Below are 15,632 nucleotides of genomic sequence, written 5' to 3'. Positions count from 1 at the left end.
AACGACCAAATTCCAACTTAAACTGCTTATTCCTAAGATGTATCTATATTATTTTCAAAGTGAAAGGGACATAACTCTGCCAAAAAATCATCGAACCATGGCAAAATTCCAACTTGACCTGCGCATTCCTTTGACATATCCATATGTCAATTTTGAGTTGAATATGTAACACTGTTGGGTTGATAATGAACAGAAACTGTAAATTTCATATCATTTTCAAAGTGAAAGGGGCATTACTCTGCCAAAAATCATTGAACCATGACCAAATTCGAACTTGGCCTGCGCATTCCAAAAATATCTCCATATGTCAAATTTGAGTTGAATGTGTAATACTGTTGGGGAGATAATATTAATAAACGGAAACTGAAAATTTTATATTATTTTCAAAGTAAAAGGGGCATAACTCTGCCAAAAATCATCGAACCATGACCAAATTTGAACTTGACCTGCGCATTCCTTTGACATATCCATATGTCAAATTTGAGTTGAATGTGTAATACTGTTGGGGAGATAATAAACGGAAACTGAAAATTTCATATTATTTTAAAAGTAAAAGGGGCATAACTCTGCCAAAAATCATCGAACCATGACCAAATTCGACCTTGACCTGTATTTTCTCATGACATATCCATTTGTCAAGTTTGAGTTGAATGTATTGTACCATTGGGGAGATAATGAACGGAAACTGAAAATTTCATATTATTTTCAAAGTGAAAGGGGCATAACTCTGCCAAAAATCATCAAACCATGACCAAATTTGAACTTGACCTGCGCATTCCTTTGATGTATCCATATGTCAAGTTTGAGTTGAATGTGTTGTACCATTGGAGAGTTAATGAACGGAAACTGAAATTTTCATAGTATTTTCAAAGTAAAAGGGGCATAACTCTGCCAAAAATCATCTAACCATGACCAAATTTGAACTTGACCTGTATTTTCTCATGACATATCCATATGTCAAGTTTGAGTTGAATGTGTTGTACCGTTGGGGAGATAATGAACGGAAACTGAAAATTTCATATTATTTTCAAAGTAAAAGGGGCATAACTCTGCCAAAAATCATCGAACCATGACCAATTTCAAACTTGACCTGTATTTTCTCATGACATATCTATATGTCAAATTTGAGTTCAATATGTGCAACGGTTATTAAGATAATGAACGGAAACTGATGATGACGGAAGGACGGAAGGACGGAATGACGGAATTACGGAATGACGGAATGACGGAACAGGGTAACACTATATGCCCTTGCCATTATATGGCGGGGGCATAATAAATCTGGGACAAAGTATGAAATTTATCGTCTATCCCGGTAGAAACTGGATCTCTATGCCGTGCATAGATGATATTCATGATAATAGAAGTCAAGAAGGCCAGATCATAATGATCGAGTAATTCCTTTTATTTCTATTAAAACATGTGAAGCATTATCAATTTGGTGGAAAAAAATATAATATCCCGTTCTTATTTGTACATCTACCATAGAATTTAAAAGAATGTCAGAAGCTCAGTTTATTTGTTATTTTGTTTTATATTTTAACGGAATTTCATACACGAATACACAGGCAGAGGGACACTGGTATAATACAATAATAATGCTGATGATAATAATAATAAACTTCAAAAAGGAAACAATTAAATACCCCGCTAGCGGTGCGCAATTGCGTTCCATTTCCCCCCACTGAGTGCCTCAGATTTTACCAATAGTCACGTGACATGTGCGACAGATACCAGACGGACAGTAATTCACGTTAAGAATTGAAGAAATTTCGGCTATAAACTGATATTAATTAGCAGCTTTTTAATTGGTCAGATGTCACTGGGACATAAAATGTTGTTAGAGTATGTTACCGCAACTTGTGACCCTCTCTGGTGCGATATTTGTGTATTATGCAATTATTTAGCGTGAAACGTGGGGGTCCGAGAAAGAACAGCCGATTTATGACACTTCGTTTGATGCGGGTCGGACTAACTTTGAATCGGCATAACGTTTTTAATAATCAAGCAATTAACATGCGGTTTAAAGCACATGAAAGGAAATTCATTTACGGAGGGAACCGTGTCAGGGATTTTTATTTGCTCAATCAGCGACTTAATTATCTTTAATTACGTAATATGTATGGTGAAAAAAGTTGCATAAAATGTTTGACGTTACGTAATATTTTTTTGAGAAAAGATAGAAAAAATTTGAGACACGGTTCCCCAGATAATATAAGTATGGTTATTTTCCAAAAGTTTGATGACAAAAATATAAAAAATAACTTTGATATGACGATTTAAAATTTTAGGATTTTTATTCAAAATCAATCATTTACAAAGGCATTTTTTTCAAATATGTTATTTTTTATGATGATCAACGACATTTAATGCACAAAGATTAAATAAATAACATTTATTACTAAAAAAACTTAGTTTAAATGACATTTATGTGAGTACCACGGAAAGTGTCTGTTGTCACCTTAAAGAAAATACCTTTGTATATAATATTGGCATAAATTTGCAAAATATAACTTTAAGATTATCTGTTTTGTGAAATGGCATCACATTTTGAAAATGAACAAGTACAGAATAGCTATGATAGTTCTGAGAAATTAGACCTAAAAACAATTTTTTTATCAATTAATACTTTTCTGTGAAAATTTTATGTATTTTTGTAGTAGTGTTTATTGTAAATTTATTACCGTTTATTGTGGCTTCTGTTACCACCTTATATATGTAAATATTTACAGACAGAAGGCCATATTCGAATAAAGTTGTATGCTTATTATGTACTCTTTATATGTCACCTTTTCAATTATTATCATTATTATAACAACCTTATTCTTACAACAGGTACAAGCTACCATGACCTTCAGTTTAAACATAGTTATATAAGCTTGATAGCCAAACAAGATTTTGCAACTTATATTAATCACTTTCGAGTCCATTGCTTGGTACTAACCAGTACTGGTGCCATATGAAGTGACACAGTTGTGGCCTAAGTATGGCTCGAACCCATCAACCCTGAGTTATGAGGCTGGCACCTTAACCACTAGACCATATTTGCTAATTTTTAAATATATTTTTCATCATATTTTCCATTGTAGCTATTGAACTTTTTCCTGATATGCTTGCACAATTTATGACACAACAATGTTACTACATATTTTCATCAAAATATAGCTATACAGAAAATTTTCTGCAAGCATAATATGAAAAGTACAAGAGCTACAATGGAAAGTTGAGTCCAGCACTTTAAAGTGTTGAAAATTGAATACCCCTAAAGCCGATGCTTGGGGGCGTGCGGGATGTTGCACTTAATCATTATCTCTCATGTACAGACTCAATCAAACCGAGTCTGCAATTTTCATGTTATTTTGTTGTTTTTAGTGCTTCTGAGGGATCACATTTTTCCAGATGTTCATGTGTGACAACTTGGCTGTCATAATTGCATATCACAAGATTATAATTATATGTAATTCAAGAATTTGGAGAAAAAAAGAACATACTTTGGGTACAATTTGCTTCATCACTCTTGTCACCACAATCAAAATGGCTGTCACACTTCCGGTTTTCTGGTATACATGTCTTTCCAGTTTTACATTTCCAATGCCCTTCTTGGCATACAGTCGCATCTGAAAATTGTACTTATTAATTATTAATTATTTATACTGTGAGAAAAAGGGACTCTGTCAATGTAACTATAAAATAGTTACAAAACAAAGTTCAACTTTTGTATGAATAAACATCATAACATGAAAACAAATATCAGCACTACAATCATAATTTTTTTTTAATTAAATTATTTCATTAATGTTTTACCAGAAAATTATGCCAAGAAAAGTTCTCATTTTCTGCTCATGCTATTTCATGTGACTATACATGTATAATGTTACATGTTTTATTATGCTGAATCTTACCAAGACATTTTAATTAATACACACACACTTTATGAGGACATTCTTGATACAGAAATATCACGGTATCATTTTCACAACTTATTAAGTAAAAGAAAAATGTTCAGCATCTAATTGAAAATTTAGGTCCATTTAAATATGTAAAGCAGATTGTTTTGGCCTTCATCCTAAAGTTAAGCATAAATCAATGACATAAATACAAATTACTGCTTTGAAAGAGATCACCCAGAACATCATCATCATTATCATCATCATTATCAATTACATCATCAATAACATCATCAGTATTAACATCATCATCAGCAATATCATCATCATCATTAACATCATCATCATTAACATCATTATCATCAATAACAACATCATCATCAGCTGCAAAATCATCATTATCATTATCAGTATGAACATCATCATCAATAACAACATCATCATCATCATCAACAACAAGCACCTACCACAAGAAGCTTCATCACTGTTGTCAAGACAATCACCATTGCCATCACATCTATATTCTTTTGGAATACACACGCCACTTTTACATCGGAACTGATCCGTTCGACATCCACACAGATTGAGGGCCTCGTCTGAACCATCCCGGCAGTCAACTACTCCGTCACACTTCTTTGACAGAGCAATACACTGACCTTGTGTTCGATTGGTGCAAGTGAACATGGAAACTGGGCATAATCTGTTTTCTGTAATTTAGTTAAATAATATTTAAAATCATCATTTAACGCTGCAATGCTTCCAGATGAGCCAAAAATATTTCAAGAAAATCAAACTGAAGAAAAATGTACAGAGCTTTTAAGAAAAGTACACAGATTCAAGATAAAAGTAATATTTTCCATGTTATGTGTGATTGCAGTATTTCTCACCATATTTCTACTGTGTATTTTACTATTTAATACAGTTTCAAAATTACCAGGAATCTGGAGGCTGCCCTTAAAATTGGATCCTTAAAACAGAGGTCACTTTTTCCAAACAGGCACATTTTTTTTTTTTTTTTGGGGGGGGGGGGGGGGGGGGGGGGGGGGGGGGGGGGGGGGGGGGGGGGGGGGGGGGGGGGGGGGGGGGGGGGGGGGGGGGGGGGGGGGGGGGGGGGGGGGGGGGGGGGGGGGGGGGGGGGGGGGGGAGATTATAAACAAGTAAATATTTTTTTCGCAGTCCCATTGAGTTATTTTAACATGACTCTTTATCAATAACTAAGCAATGATATCCATAATATTTTTACAATGAACCACCAGAAAAAATTTATCTCAGACAAGAAACCTAATGGCTCAAATATCTCTTAAAGTCATCAAATACTTTTTATCATTGGTTGCATGAACACTGGAAATTAAACCAAAATTAATCTAGGAAATGCATGACAGTGGAAATCTTGCTTCCACAAATTTGTTAAAACCAGAAAAAAAGTGTTCATCCAATATCAAAATTACTTCACAGATTAATGCAGTTTAAAGAATTATGAGAGCTTTCTGGTGGCCCGGAAATATTTTAAACAAATAGCAATACTCCAGATCACAAAATTTTTGAATTTAAAGAGATTTTCTGATCAGTATCAATTTCAGAAAATTTGCCTGTATTATACTTATTACATTTGTTTGTCTTTCTGCTTTTATGCCAATTCAAACACATTTATTGGTCAAATCTCAGCAGTCAATCCACCTAACAGGCTTTCCTTGATAAACTAACTAGTTATTCTAAATATTGAAGGGGTGGTAGCAAAACTGTTGTATTATAAGTCCTTCTTTATTTCATATAAGTTACAACAGTTTTGCGATCAACCTTGAATTATGTCTAATACTCTTCGCACATGATTTCTGAATCAGCAGTGAGGAACAAAATAACCATTTAGACTTTAGTCTTATCCAAGATCAAGGTGTCGCCACAGAAATTTGCCTGGTCAGATCAATGATCGAACCATCCATCCTGTGATTTTTTTCACCTTATATAACAGAGAACCATTAAAGGCCTCTTCCCAATGGAAATTCTTTTTAAATCATACACTTTTCAAAAAAAAAATCATAACTTACAACAGCTTCTTTTACTTCCCAAATTAGCAAATTTAACAATAATATTCTTCCAAAAATCAAGTGCTAAAAGGCCACTTTCCAAATTCAATTATTTGAGAAAAATCACTGCCACTCATGATTACTAAATCCAGTGGATTGCTCTGAATTGAACTGACTTTCTTTAGGCCAGGCGGTCAAGGATATCCTACAAAAGTGCAAGCACTTATATCTAGTAGGGTCTTTACCCACAGCAGACTCCAGAGACAGTTATGAAGGTACAAGAGAATCCGGGTAAACCAGTCCCTGGCTCTTACTGAATAGACCCCTTAGTTCTTACATGCCCAGTGTATAGCACTGACAAAGCTCTACCTATATCCCTATTGAGCTAAGCCAGCTCAGACCTCCTATTCTATACAATCATACATTACAAAAATCCACAAAGAAATGGTGCATTCATGACTACATTCGACAGTGTAGAAGAAATTACATGTATTATCTTCTTAACTGCAGCCTGTCTATACTGCTACATTTTTAACATGTTTATAGCTGCATTCTCTTACATATGTTACATTGTTATTTCTCATTGATTAATCCATGTTTATATAATGACATTTGTATTACATTTATTATGATTATAATTTGTACATATTTCCCTATAGTCAAATCTATCCATTTCCTACACGTTTCAATCATCATTATTATTTTAGTGGAATTTCTTATAGCATCTGCAAATCAAATCATAATTTTATATAGATAAGATCATTAATCATTTTTATGAATTCAGAATAGAGGTAAATTTTAAAACAATTTGAAAACAAATAGAGAAAATATATTTTTTACCTTTTCACAACTTACAAGTAAAACCTTTTTCAAGATTTTTTATTTTTTATTGAATAGACCCCTTTCACAGACATTAGCTGTACCAATGTTATCCTAACACAGACATAAGTAATACCAAAATGTTATCCTTACACACAGGTAAGCTGTACCAAAATGTTATCCCTTTCACAGACGTAAGCTGTACCAAATGTTATCCTTACACAGACATAAGCTGTACCAAATTGTTATCCAAACACAGACGTAAGCTGTACCAAATTGTTATCCTAACACAGACATAAGCTGTACCAAATAGTTATCCTTGCAAAAACTTTGGAGTAATGCATGTACGCTTCTTCAAGCTTTAAATTATGAGAAATATACTTACTGCAGACAATAGAAAGCTCATCTGATCCATCCACACAGTCTGTGACCCCATCACAACTCTTCTGATATGGTAGGCAGAAACCATTCAGGCAAGCAAAAGCTTCATATCCCAGGCCAATACAATTGAAGTTTGCTGTAAATATATAGAGAAAATGATTAAATTTTCTTAACAGGTCATTAAATGTTCAATGGAGTTGTTTTATTTAAAAGGTTTTAAAAAGTTTGGATCCAATCAGATCAGGGCAATAAGTAAGTCCTGAACTTTACTTCTCATGACGGGTCAGACCTTTTTTGGGTGATTGGACATTGGACACAGCAATAGTAAAAGTCACAGTAAATCAGGAATCAAAGTTATGCATTGTCTTTAAATGCCAACTACCCTAGGGTCCCTGTCACTAGTTGACTGTAAGGTAATCTTAGGTCCTTAGTTTTTACCCTGCTTCTGTTGTCTCCCTTCTTCTCTAACGATACACACACGGCCTCAAGTAAATCAACTGTTTAGACCAATCTTCATTACAGACAATGCAATTATTGTGGTCTTTTTATATAGTTTGATGGAAACAATTTGCTGTAGACAGAACAACAAAACAAGAAGGCCATTCTAGCTCTATATCGCTCTACTCACCTGACACAAAATTCAACCTGACCATGTTAGAACTTATGAAGATTGAATGGATTTATACATGTAATATTTATTCTCCTATGACAGTTTGTGTGAATCCTTGATATGTGATAAATCAAAGTATATAAATTAATATGATGGCTATGTGAACAAAATTGATGGGGAACAGGCAAAGGCTGCTATGTATATAAAAGTTGCATTCACATCATCTGTTTAACAAGGTAGGCCAATAATATTTGACCATCTGAATCAGATGCTCAGTACTAGTATCCCAACATTTGCCCCCAATTCTGACGCTTGCCCTGACCCCCCTAGACGTCTGCCCCCACTTTTTTTGCAGTGGCAGACATTTGCTCGCTCTTATGTTTTTAAAAGGGCAGACATTTGCCCCCCTTACATTTTTGAAGGGCAGACATTTGCTCACTCTTATGTTTTTAAAAGGGCAGACATTTGCCCCCCTTACATTTTTGAAGGGCAGACATTTAATTACCCACCCACTCCACTCTGTAATATAAAGTTTGTTCAGTCATCTTAAACAAGAGTAGGTCTTATTACATGCATTTGATCATTATTTTTATATCTTTCTGTTTACTGACTCGCCAACAGGTCAGGGTTCTATGAATTGTCCTCGAACTGTTAGCTATGTAAAGAAGATGAAGTTACAATATTCAAACTTGACAGAAACTACAGCAACCTCATAATATCAATTGAACCTTACAGTAACACTATATAATTTAAATTGAAATACCAGTAACAGTACAAAACCCGTAACCTTGCTATTAATACAATATGATCATATTTTTGCTTTAGTGAGCTAAAAAAAAGAGCTACAATACTGAATTATATCTCAAATCACTATAAACATTGGTGTATTTACAGTAAACAGTTTTATAACCTATATTTTACACAGCACACCTGTTCCAGGAAAGTAAATTCTCTCCTATCATTCCCAGTATGCATATTATATAATAGGTAGTCCAGGTAATAATTCTCTGTCAACAGATCTAAGAAAACATGCATTGTTGTTATACCTGGGAGAAAATACTAACCTAACAGCATACAATATCAACATTGGCAAAACAGAAAATTCAATGCCAAACTTTTAAGTGCCATCTCAAAGCATGAATTTGTCTTCCATTATTGAAACAGGTCAAGGAGTGCTTGTTGATGAAAAGAAAGTCAAAAAGTTTAGTGTGAATTTTTTTTTTCTAGGTAGGCAATTTGAAATAAATTCCTCTCCAATCATTTTCTTTGCATCATTATGAAATCAGAAGCCTACACGTAAAAAATCTACCAGTGACATCAATTTCAGATATAACGTCAAACCCTTCTGCAAGATTCAAACTAAAAAAATAGGCATTTTATCCCACTCTTATTACTTTGCCATGGAGTAAACTAAAACAGAATTTCAGGGGAGGGATTTTTGCTCAAGGTGTCTGTTTTTCAACTGTGGATTGTGCGAGTCCAAGTCTTACACAAGTACCAAGCAATGTTTCCTTATAATGCGCATCAGTACTGGGTTAGTTCATGGAGGACTTGAAAATGTGTAATCTGAGTTGAAGCATCATGCTTTAAATAGTTTCAAACCAATGAAAATTTCGACAAATATGCATCAAATAGTCAGACTATTAGCCATTTAAAGTAGATGCGAGAAAATAGAAATCCCTAGATAACCATTTAGAATATTCAAACTTGACAGAAACTAGAAGTAAAGTTCTTAAAATAGCACTCAGCAGGTGTCTGAGGAATGACAGGAAACCTATCAAGTTTACAGCCAACTTCATTTGTTTGTCAGTTGAAACCTTACAAGTTCTAAACTCAGGATAAAATAGGACTAAAATAACAAAAACATGATACAAAAACATCTAAATCAACCCAAAGGAAACCAATAATCAGCCTAAAGGAACTAAAATGAAATTAAGCATGAATTCTAGGAAAATGCATACCCAAAGGAACAGTGAAATTTTCACTGAAAAAAACTTTGACAAAATGACAATCAGTAAGGCTTTAAGTCTAAGTTCAGGATATAAAGAGCAATTTAAATTACAGAACAACTGTTATGTGTCAAACTTTAATTAGTTTAAATTTTCCTGATGTGTCCCCCCCCACCCCCTTATATAAGATGGTAAGACAAACTTTATTTATAGTCAGTAATGGTTAACAGTACAAAACATAAGCTTTCAGCTTGTATCCTACATGATATTCTTTATTAAAACCAATATATGAGTCAAATTTCTGTGTCAATTTTTTCAACAGGTCGAAGTTTTCATGCTAATTTGAGAACATTTAAAATAAGTAAAGGGTCTTTGATTAATTTGACGCCTTTGATCTGGAATTTCACACCTTTTGTAAGTCACTTCAACTGCCAGAAATGTCGTCATTAAATTGAGTCAAAGTGCCAATGTCTCAAGTTTTTCTATTGTTTTCACATTATGTAGATTCGTGCAAACTCTTAGTCTAAAACCTAAACAATCTACCAATCACTTTAACAATAATTATTATGGACAGATTTAAATGAACACTTTTAATCTTTCAATCTGCACAAAATCATTCATTATTATAAGATATACACTGATTGAATAACAAACATTGCACAGATATGCTGGATGATCTTCGTCTTCAATGGTTGCACACCACCAACTGGTTATAAATTACACATAAAACAAGATATCTTTACAGACAGTTCACACAATACCATAGGCATTTTTTTTAACTTTATCTTTTTTTCCGACAAAGGAGGAGCGATAGTCATTTTAAATAAATCCGATTACATTGCCGAAGGTTTAAGACAACTCAACGACAAAAACACATACAGGACCACACCCTACGATCTTACGAACAAATCCACCAGAGAGATCAACAATTTTTTAACATATCTGAAGAAACACTCCCTTATGTCACAGCAACACATCAGCTACCTTACTGCGAAAAATTGCAGGACACCCATCTTCTATTTATTACCTAAAATACATAAGCCTAATAACCCCGGACGCCCCATCGTCTCAGCTTGTGGAAGTCCTACAGAAAAATTATCCGAATTTGTAGATCACTTTTTACAACCATTAGCACGTAAAGTCCCATCATATATTAAAGATACCCGTCATTTCCTAGAAAAAATACACGAATTAAACAACGTACCTAAAGACGCATTCTTAGTCACAATAGATGTGACAGCACTTTACACTAATATTCCACACAAAGAAGGCATTTTAGCAGCCAAATATGCACTACAACAAAGATCTGAACAAGAACCTAAAACCTGGATCCTTCTAAGAATACTTTACTTCATACTCAAGAAAACATGTTTCAGATTCAATGATACATTTTATGAACAAATTGCCGGAACCACGATGGGTACCAAATGCGCACCTAGCTATGCGATAATTTTTATGGATAAGATAGAACAAGAGTTCCTAGCTAAATACCCGATATCTCCACTGGTATGGTGGAGATATATTGACGATATATTTATGGTTTGGCCACACTCGAGAGAGGATTTGAATTCCTTCACTACGGCCTTAAATAGTTTCCACACAACGATCAAGTTTACGGTAGACATAAACCAATCATCAGCAAACTTCTTGGATGTTACTGTCAACAAAGACTTAAAAGGAAAATTATCAACCACACTATACACAAAACCAACGGATGCACATATGTATTTACACTATAGCTCATTCCATCCACGTCACCAAAAAGCAAGTATCCCATATAGCCAAGCCGTCAGAATAAGGAGAATATGCAGCACTGACGAACAATTTGAAATATGCACAAAACAACTTACGGAAAACCTTATTGCACGCGGTTATCCCAGAAAATTAATATACGAAGCCATCAAAAAAGCCAAAATTACCAATCTTGATACCAATGTCGATACTAAAGCACAAAAGGAAATTATACCGCTTATAATTACTCATAACCCGCTTATTCTAAGAACAAATAATATCATCTCTAAATACACCCACCTCCTGGAAAACGACCCCACTTTTACAATGTTCAATGAATACAAAATATGTACAGTATTTCGAAAACCAGCATGCCTAAGAAACACACTCACAAAATCAGACATCAATCCCCAGATGAAACCACAATTGTATCGCATGCAAACATATCAGCAGTAAATCATATGTTAAAATTCATTCAACAGGAAAATACTTTCATATCAAAGGCACATAATTATGACTGTAATTCATCCAGTTTAATCTATTTAATAACATGCAATAAATGTGGTATACAATATGTAGGACAAACCGGCAATACTATAAAAGAACGTCTATATGGCCATTTCGCAGACATAAAAAATGCCAACAATTATAAACCCGTTTCCCGCCATTACACAACACACGAACACAACGTTAATGACGTCGACGTAACTATGTTATTATCAACACCTAAGAACGTCAACATCCGCCTCAGAACTGAAGAAACACTTATATCAATATTTAAAACACGATCACCATCCGGACTCAACTTAATACAGTAATAATGGACATCCAAAGTAATTTACAGAAACAACAGTTAACAGCGAACAACGAACACTTCATTGAAATATCCAAAAAACTACGACAATGTAAAACCTGCAACAAATTTCTGAAAGGATCAAAAAGTAACTTCAACCGACACTTTAAAATTCACCAAGACACGAAATTACGATTTATATGCTACATCTGCAACAACTCTTTTAGCCGACGTGAACACCTCCAGAAACACAGCAATACGATACACAAACAACCACTAAAACGATACCTCACCAAATTAGAGAAAAAACACGACAACATTGAAATAAAACCTATCAAACCTTGGAAAAAACCTTTTGAAGCAACCACCATACCAAAATTCCGTATAATACAGGTAGGGATGGGTACCACCAATTTTTTTGTACCGCGGTATATCGCGGTATTTCACCTGTGTACCGCGGTATGTACCACGGTATTATGAAGACACTTTTTAATGTTTAACTTATGCAAACTAAGACCAACTGCCATAAGAATGTTTAAACATTTTGATAAAACACAATACATTTTAGAAAAACAGATTAATATCTTTATTTCTTTCAACTAACATCTGTCTACCTGACTGGAAAATAATAAATAAAAGAAAGAAGAAAATAACCTTATTGTCTTGATAATATTTTCAACAAAATCTAAAACAGAAAAATGGCAATTCCCATTGGATTTTTGACCGTGGTGAATTCGTCCATGACGGTATGAGCTGTTTACAAGTTGGGCTATGTCTAAATGCTTTACGTTTTGTTATTGTCGCCACTCGTCAATACGTCAACATGTTTACTAGCCTTAGACTGAGCACTAACATGGGTGTCCCCTTTTAATGCATTTAAATGAAGAATGATATATAGAAATTATAAAAATGTCGGCGGATGAAATGTATTTACACTACATAATAAATATGAAAAACAACCGGGAAACGATCCGACCTTTCCGCGACTAATTATTCGTTAGAGTATTATACTGTGCATTTACTGCTGCTCTAAAAATAGACTTGGAATTCCACTTTAATTTAGGTTGAAAGTTGAAACACAGATTACAGGGTAAATAACGTCCGAATCTTACAAAAATATTATGTAAAATTATATATATTAAAAAACCGGTATTCCTAGGGGTCGTACCGGTACGTACCGCGTCTGAACGAAACCGCGGTATACCGGTATACCGGTAATACCGCACATCCCTAAATACAGGGCACTCGTTTGGCCATTTTTGGGGCCGAATATCGGCCCCATTCCCCTCTCAAAATCATATGCTTTTTTCCCCTATTTCAGAAGAAAATTCCCCTAAAAAAAAAATTGTAGTGTAAATGTTTGAAAAAAGTGATGTTTTGATTTCATAAAAAAAATATATTTCTGTTTAACTTTCAATGGATTGAAAACTAAAATACAGTTGTCAACAACGCTGTATGTTAAAACCGAAAGTAGCAGGCCTGGAAGTGAGAAATGTACTAGGGAGGTAACTCTCGTAAAATTATTGACAAAATTAATGTGGCAGATAATCATCGACATGATCGTAGGAGTTTACCTTATATTCAATTTGTTTAGAGAAAAGACATACATTGTCATATTCTTCCAGTAAATAAACAAAACTATTTTAATTTCTGTCAGTTGTTGTTGGAAAAAACGTATTTCTCTTGCAGTTTTGTACACAAATATTTTCGTACCAAATATTTTCATACCCAGTTTTACAGTTACAGACAATTTTATCTGAAATCAAAACCTTTTTTAGAAAAGGCATAAAACTTTCTTGTTTTTTTTATTTAATTCTTATTTCAATTCTTATTGTTTAAATTGAAAATTGTTTTAATTTAAAGAACAGGCAGAAATATGTAGAAAATAGATTAAGAACTGACCTGAGTGCAGATTGCAAAGTAGTGTGATACATTTTTAACTTTAAAAATAAAGAAAAAAGTAATGACTATAATAGGAAATTATTTTGCTGTGTTTCCATAACTTGGGTACAAGATGCCCTTGCCTAGGAAAGTCTGCCTTTCCAGAGCTTGTTGCACTGATTCAATTTTTGTTGTACAAGTTTTTTTTAAAAAACAACAACAACAAAAACAACTGTCAGTTTTAATTTTTTATCATAAACAAAAATGCATTATGCTTGTTATAGATTTTAATATAACCCTATTTGCATTTTACCCCTCACTTTAGAATTTGAGGGGTATAAAATTCTTGACCAAAAACATATATCTGGAGCTCTGATTGATGTCTGAGTCAGTCAAGTGCAATAAGAAAGCAATAAAGAAAACAATGAGATAGCCTATCTCAAGAAAAACTTCATGTCATATTTTTTATTTGTTAGGTCTATAGTAATAAATATACTAGCTATTGTAAGTAATGGTAGGAAATTGTGCCAAGAGTTAGTGTAAAACCTAAATTTAAAGAACTCATATTGGCTTAAAATTCCCCTTTTTGTCTTAAAATGACGCAAAATTCCCCTTCCTGTGGGTATGGGTACCTGTCCCCAAAAGTTGTCTAGTGCCCTGTAATACCCGGCGTTAAATCATGGCTACAGAATACACCAAAATCAACAACGGACGAAATTTTAAAAGAAATGATAATAGATCCGGAATTATCCCCACTTCAACTGTCACCCTTTAGAAGTAACAATCCGTCGCCGTGCAGCAGCCACACAAGTACATCAACCAATTGCCAGGATGAAAAAGAAACACTGAATGACGTTAACATAAACATTTATTCCATTTATGGTATTTTTTCTTAAAAGTATACAGCTAAATATAGATTATGGGGTAAACCCAAAATGACATAATTTAAACTATTTTTAGAACAAATCAAGTGACGTAAAGTATACCCGATTTTTGTACGTTAGACAATGATTTTTCTATTATTCTGATATTTTATAACCCTGATGAAGACTCATGAGAGTCGAAACGTCGGTTATCATCATTAAATAAACCTTAAAACTTATCCTGTGTTGATTGTTTGTTCCACTTTTATTGTTTTTCTTGTATTTATTGTTCAAAAGATTTTTTTCTCTCAAAAATTCATATTTTTTTTTTTTTTCTAAAATGCATAAAAAAGAACATGATATTTTTTTTTCAAAATTCATACAATTTTTTTTTTTTTTTTTTTCTATGCATTAAAAAAACCATGAATCTGGAGGCAAAATTATTTGAAAAAAGTATCCTACAAATTGTCATTCTGAAGCTATGACAAATAATATGTTTGCAAAATTACAAGAAAATAAAACTGTTTCTACATTATCACCATGGCTACATTAAGTGTAAATATTCTCATCCTTCCATTAAATATCATTATCATCAAAAAATACATTTTATATAAAGGTCACTCATGTGACACATGCATTCAAAAACCCATCAAAAATGGTTCCCCAATCTCCTATAATCTTAATTGAACAATAA

At 33.6% G+C, this 15,632-nt stretch overlaps 1 protein-coding gene across 1 annotated transcript in view; it reads right to left on the bottom strand.

The window, feature by feature from the left end:
- The window catches only part of LOC132749003 (prolow-density lipoprotein receptor-related protein 1-like), a gene marked incomplete at both ends in the record, with an annotated part of 70,653 nt that overhangs the window by 26,085 nt on the left and 28,936 nt on the right, over positions 1 to 15,632 (bottom strand). Inside the window, 3 exon segments of the mRNA XM_060738671.1 lie at positions 3,492 to 3,617; positions 4,355 to 4,594; positions 7,116 to 7,247. Of these exon segments, the coding sequence (XP_060594654.1) occupies positions 3,492 to 3,617; positions 4,355 to 4,594; positions 7,116 to 7,247 (498 nt within the window).

The sequence above is a fragment of the Ruditapes philippinarum genome, unplaced genomic scaffold, assembly GCF_026571515.1.
Source record: "Ruditapes philippinarum isolate M1 unplaced genomic scaffold, ASM2657151v2 ctg3890_1_1_1_1, whole genome shotgun sequence".
Lineage (NCBI taxonomy): Eukaryota > Metazoa > Mollusca > Bivalvia > Venerida > Veneridae > Ruditapes > Ruditapes philippinarum.
Note: the sequence above shows the minus strand (reverse complement) of the source record. Positions and strands in the feature narration are given on the sequence as shown.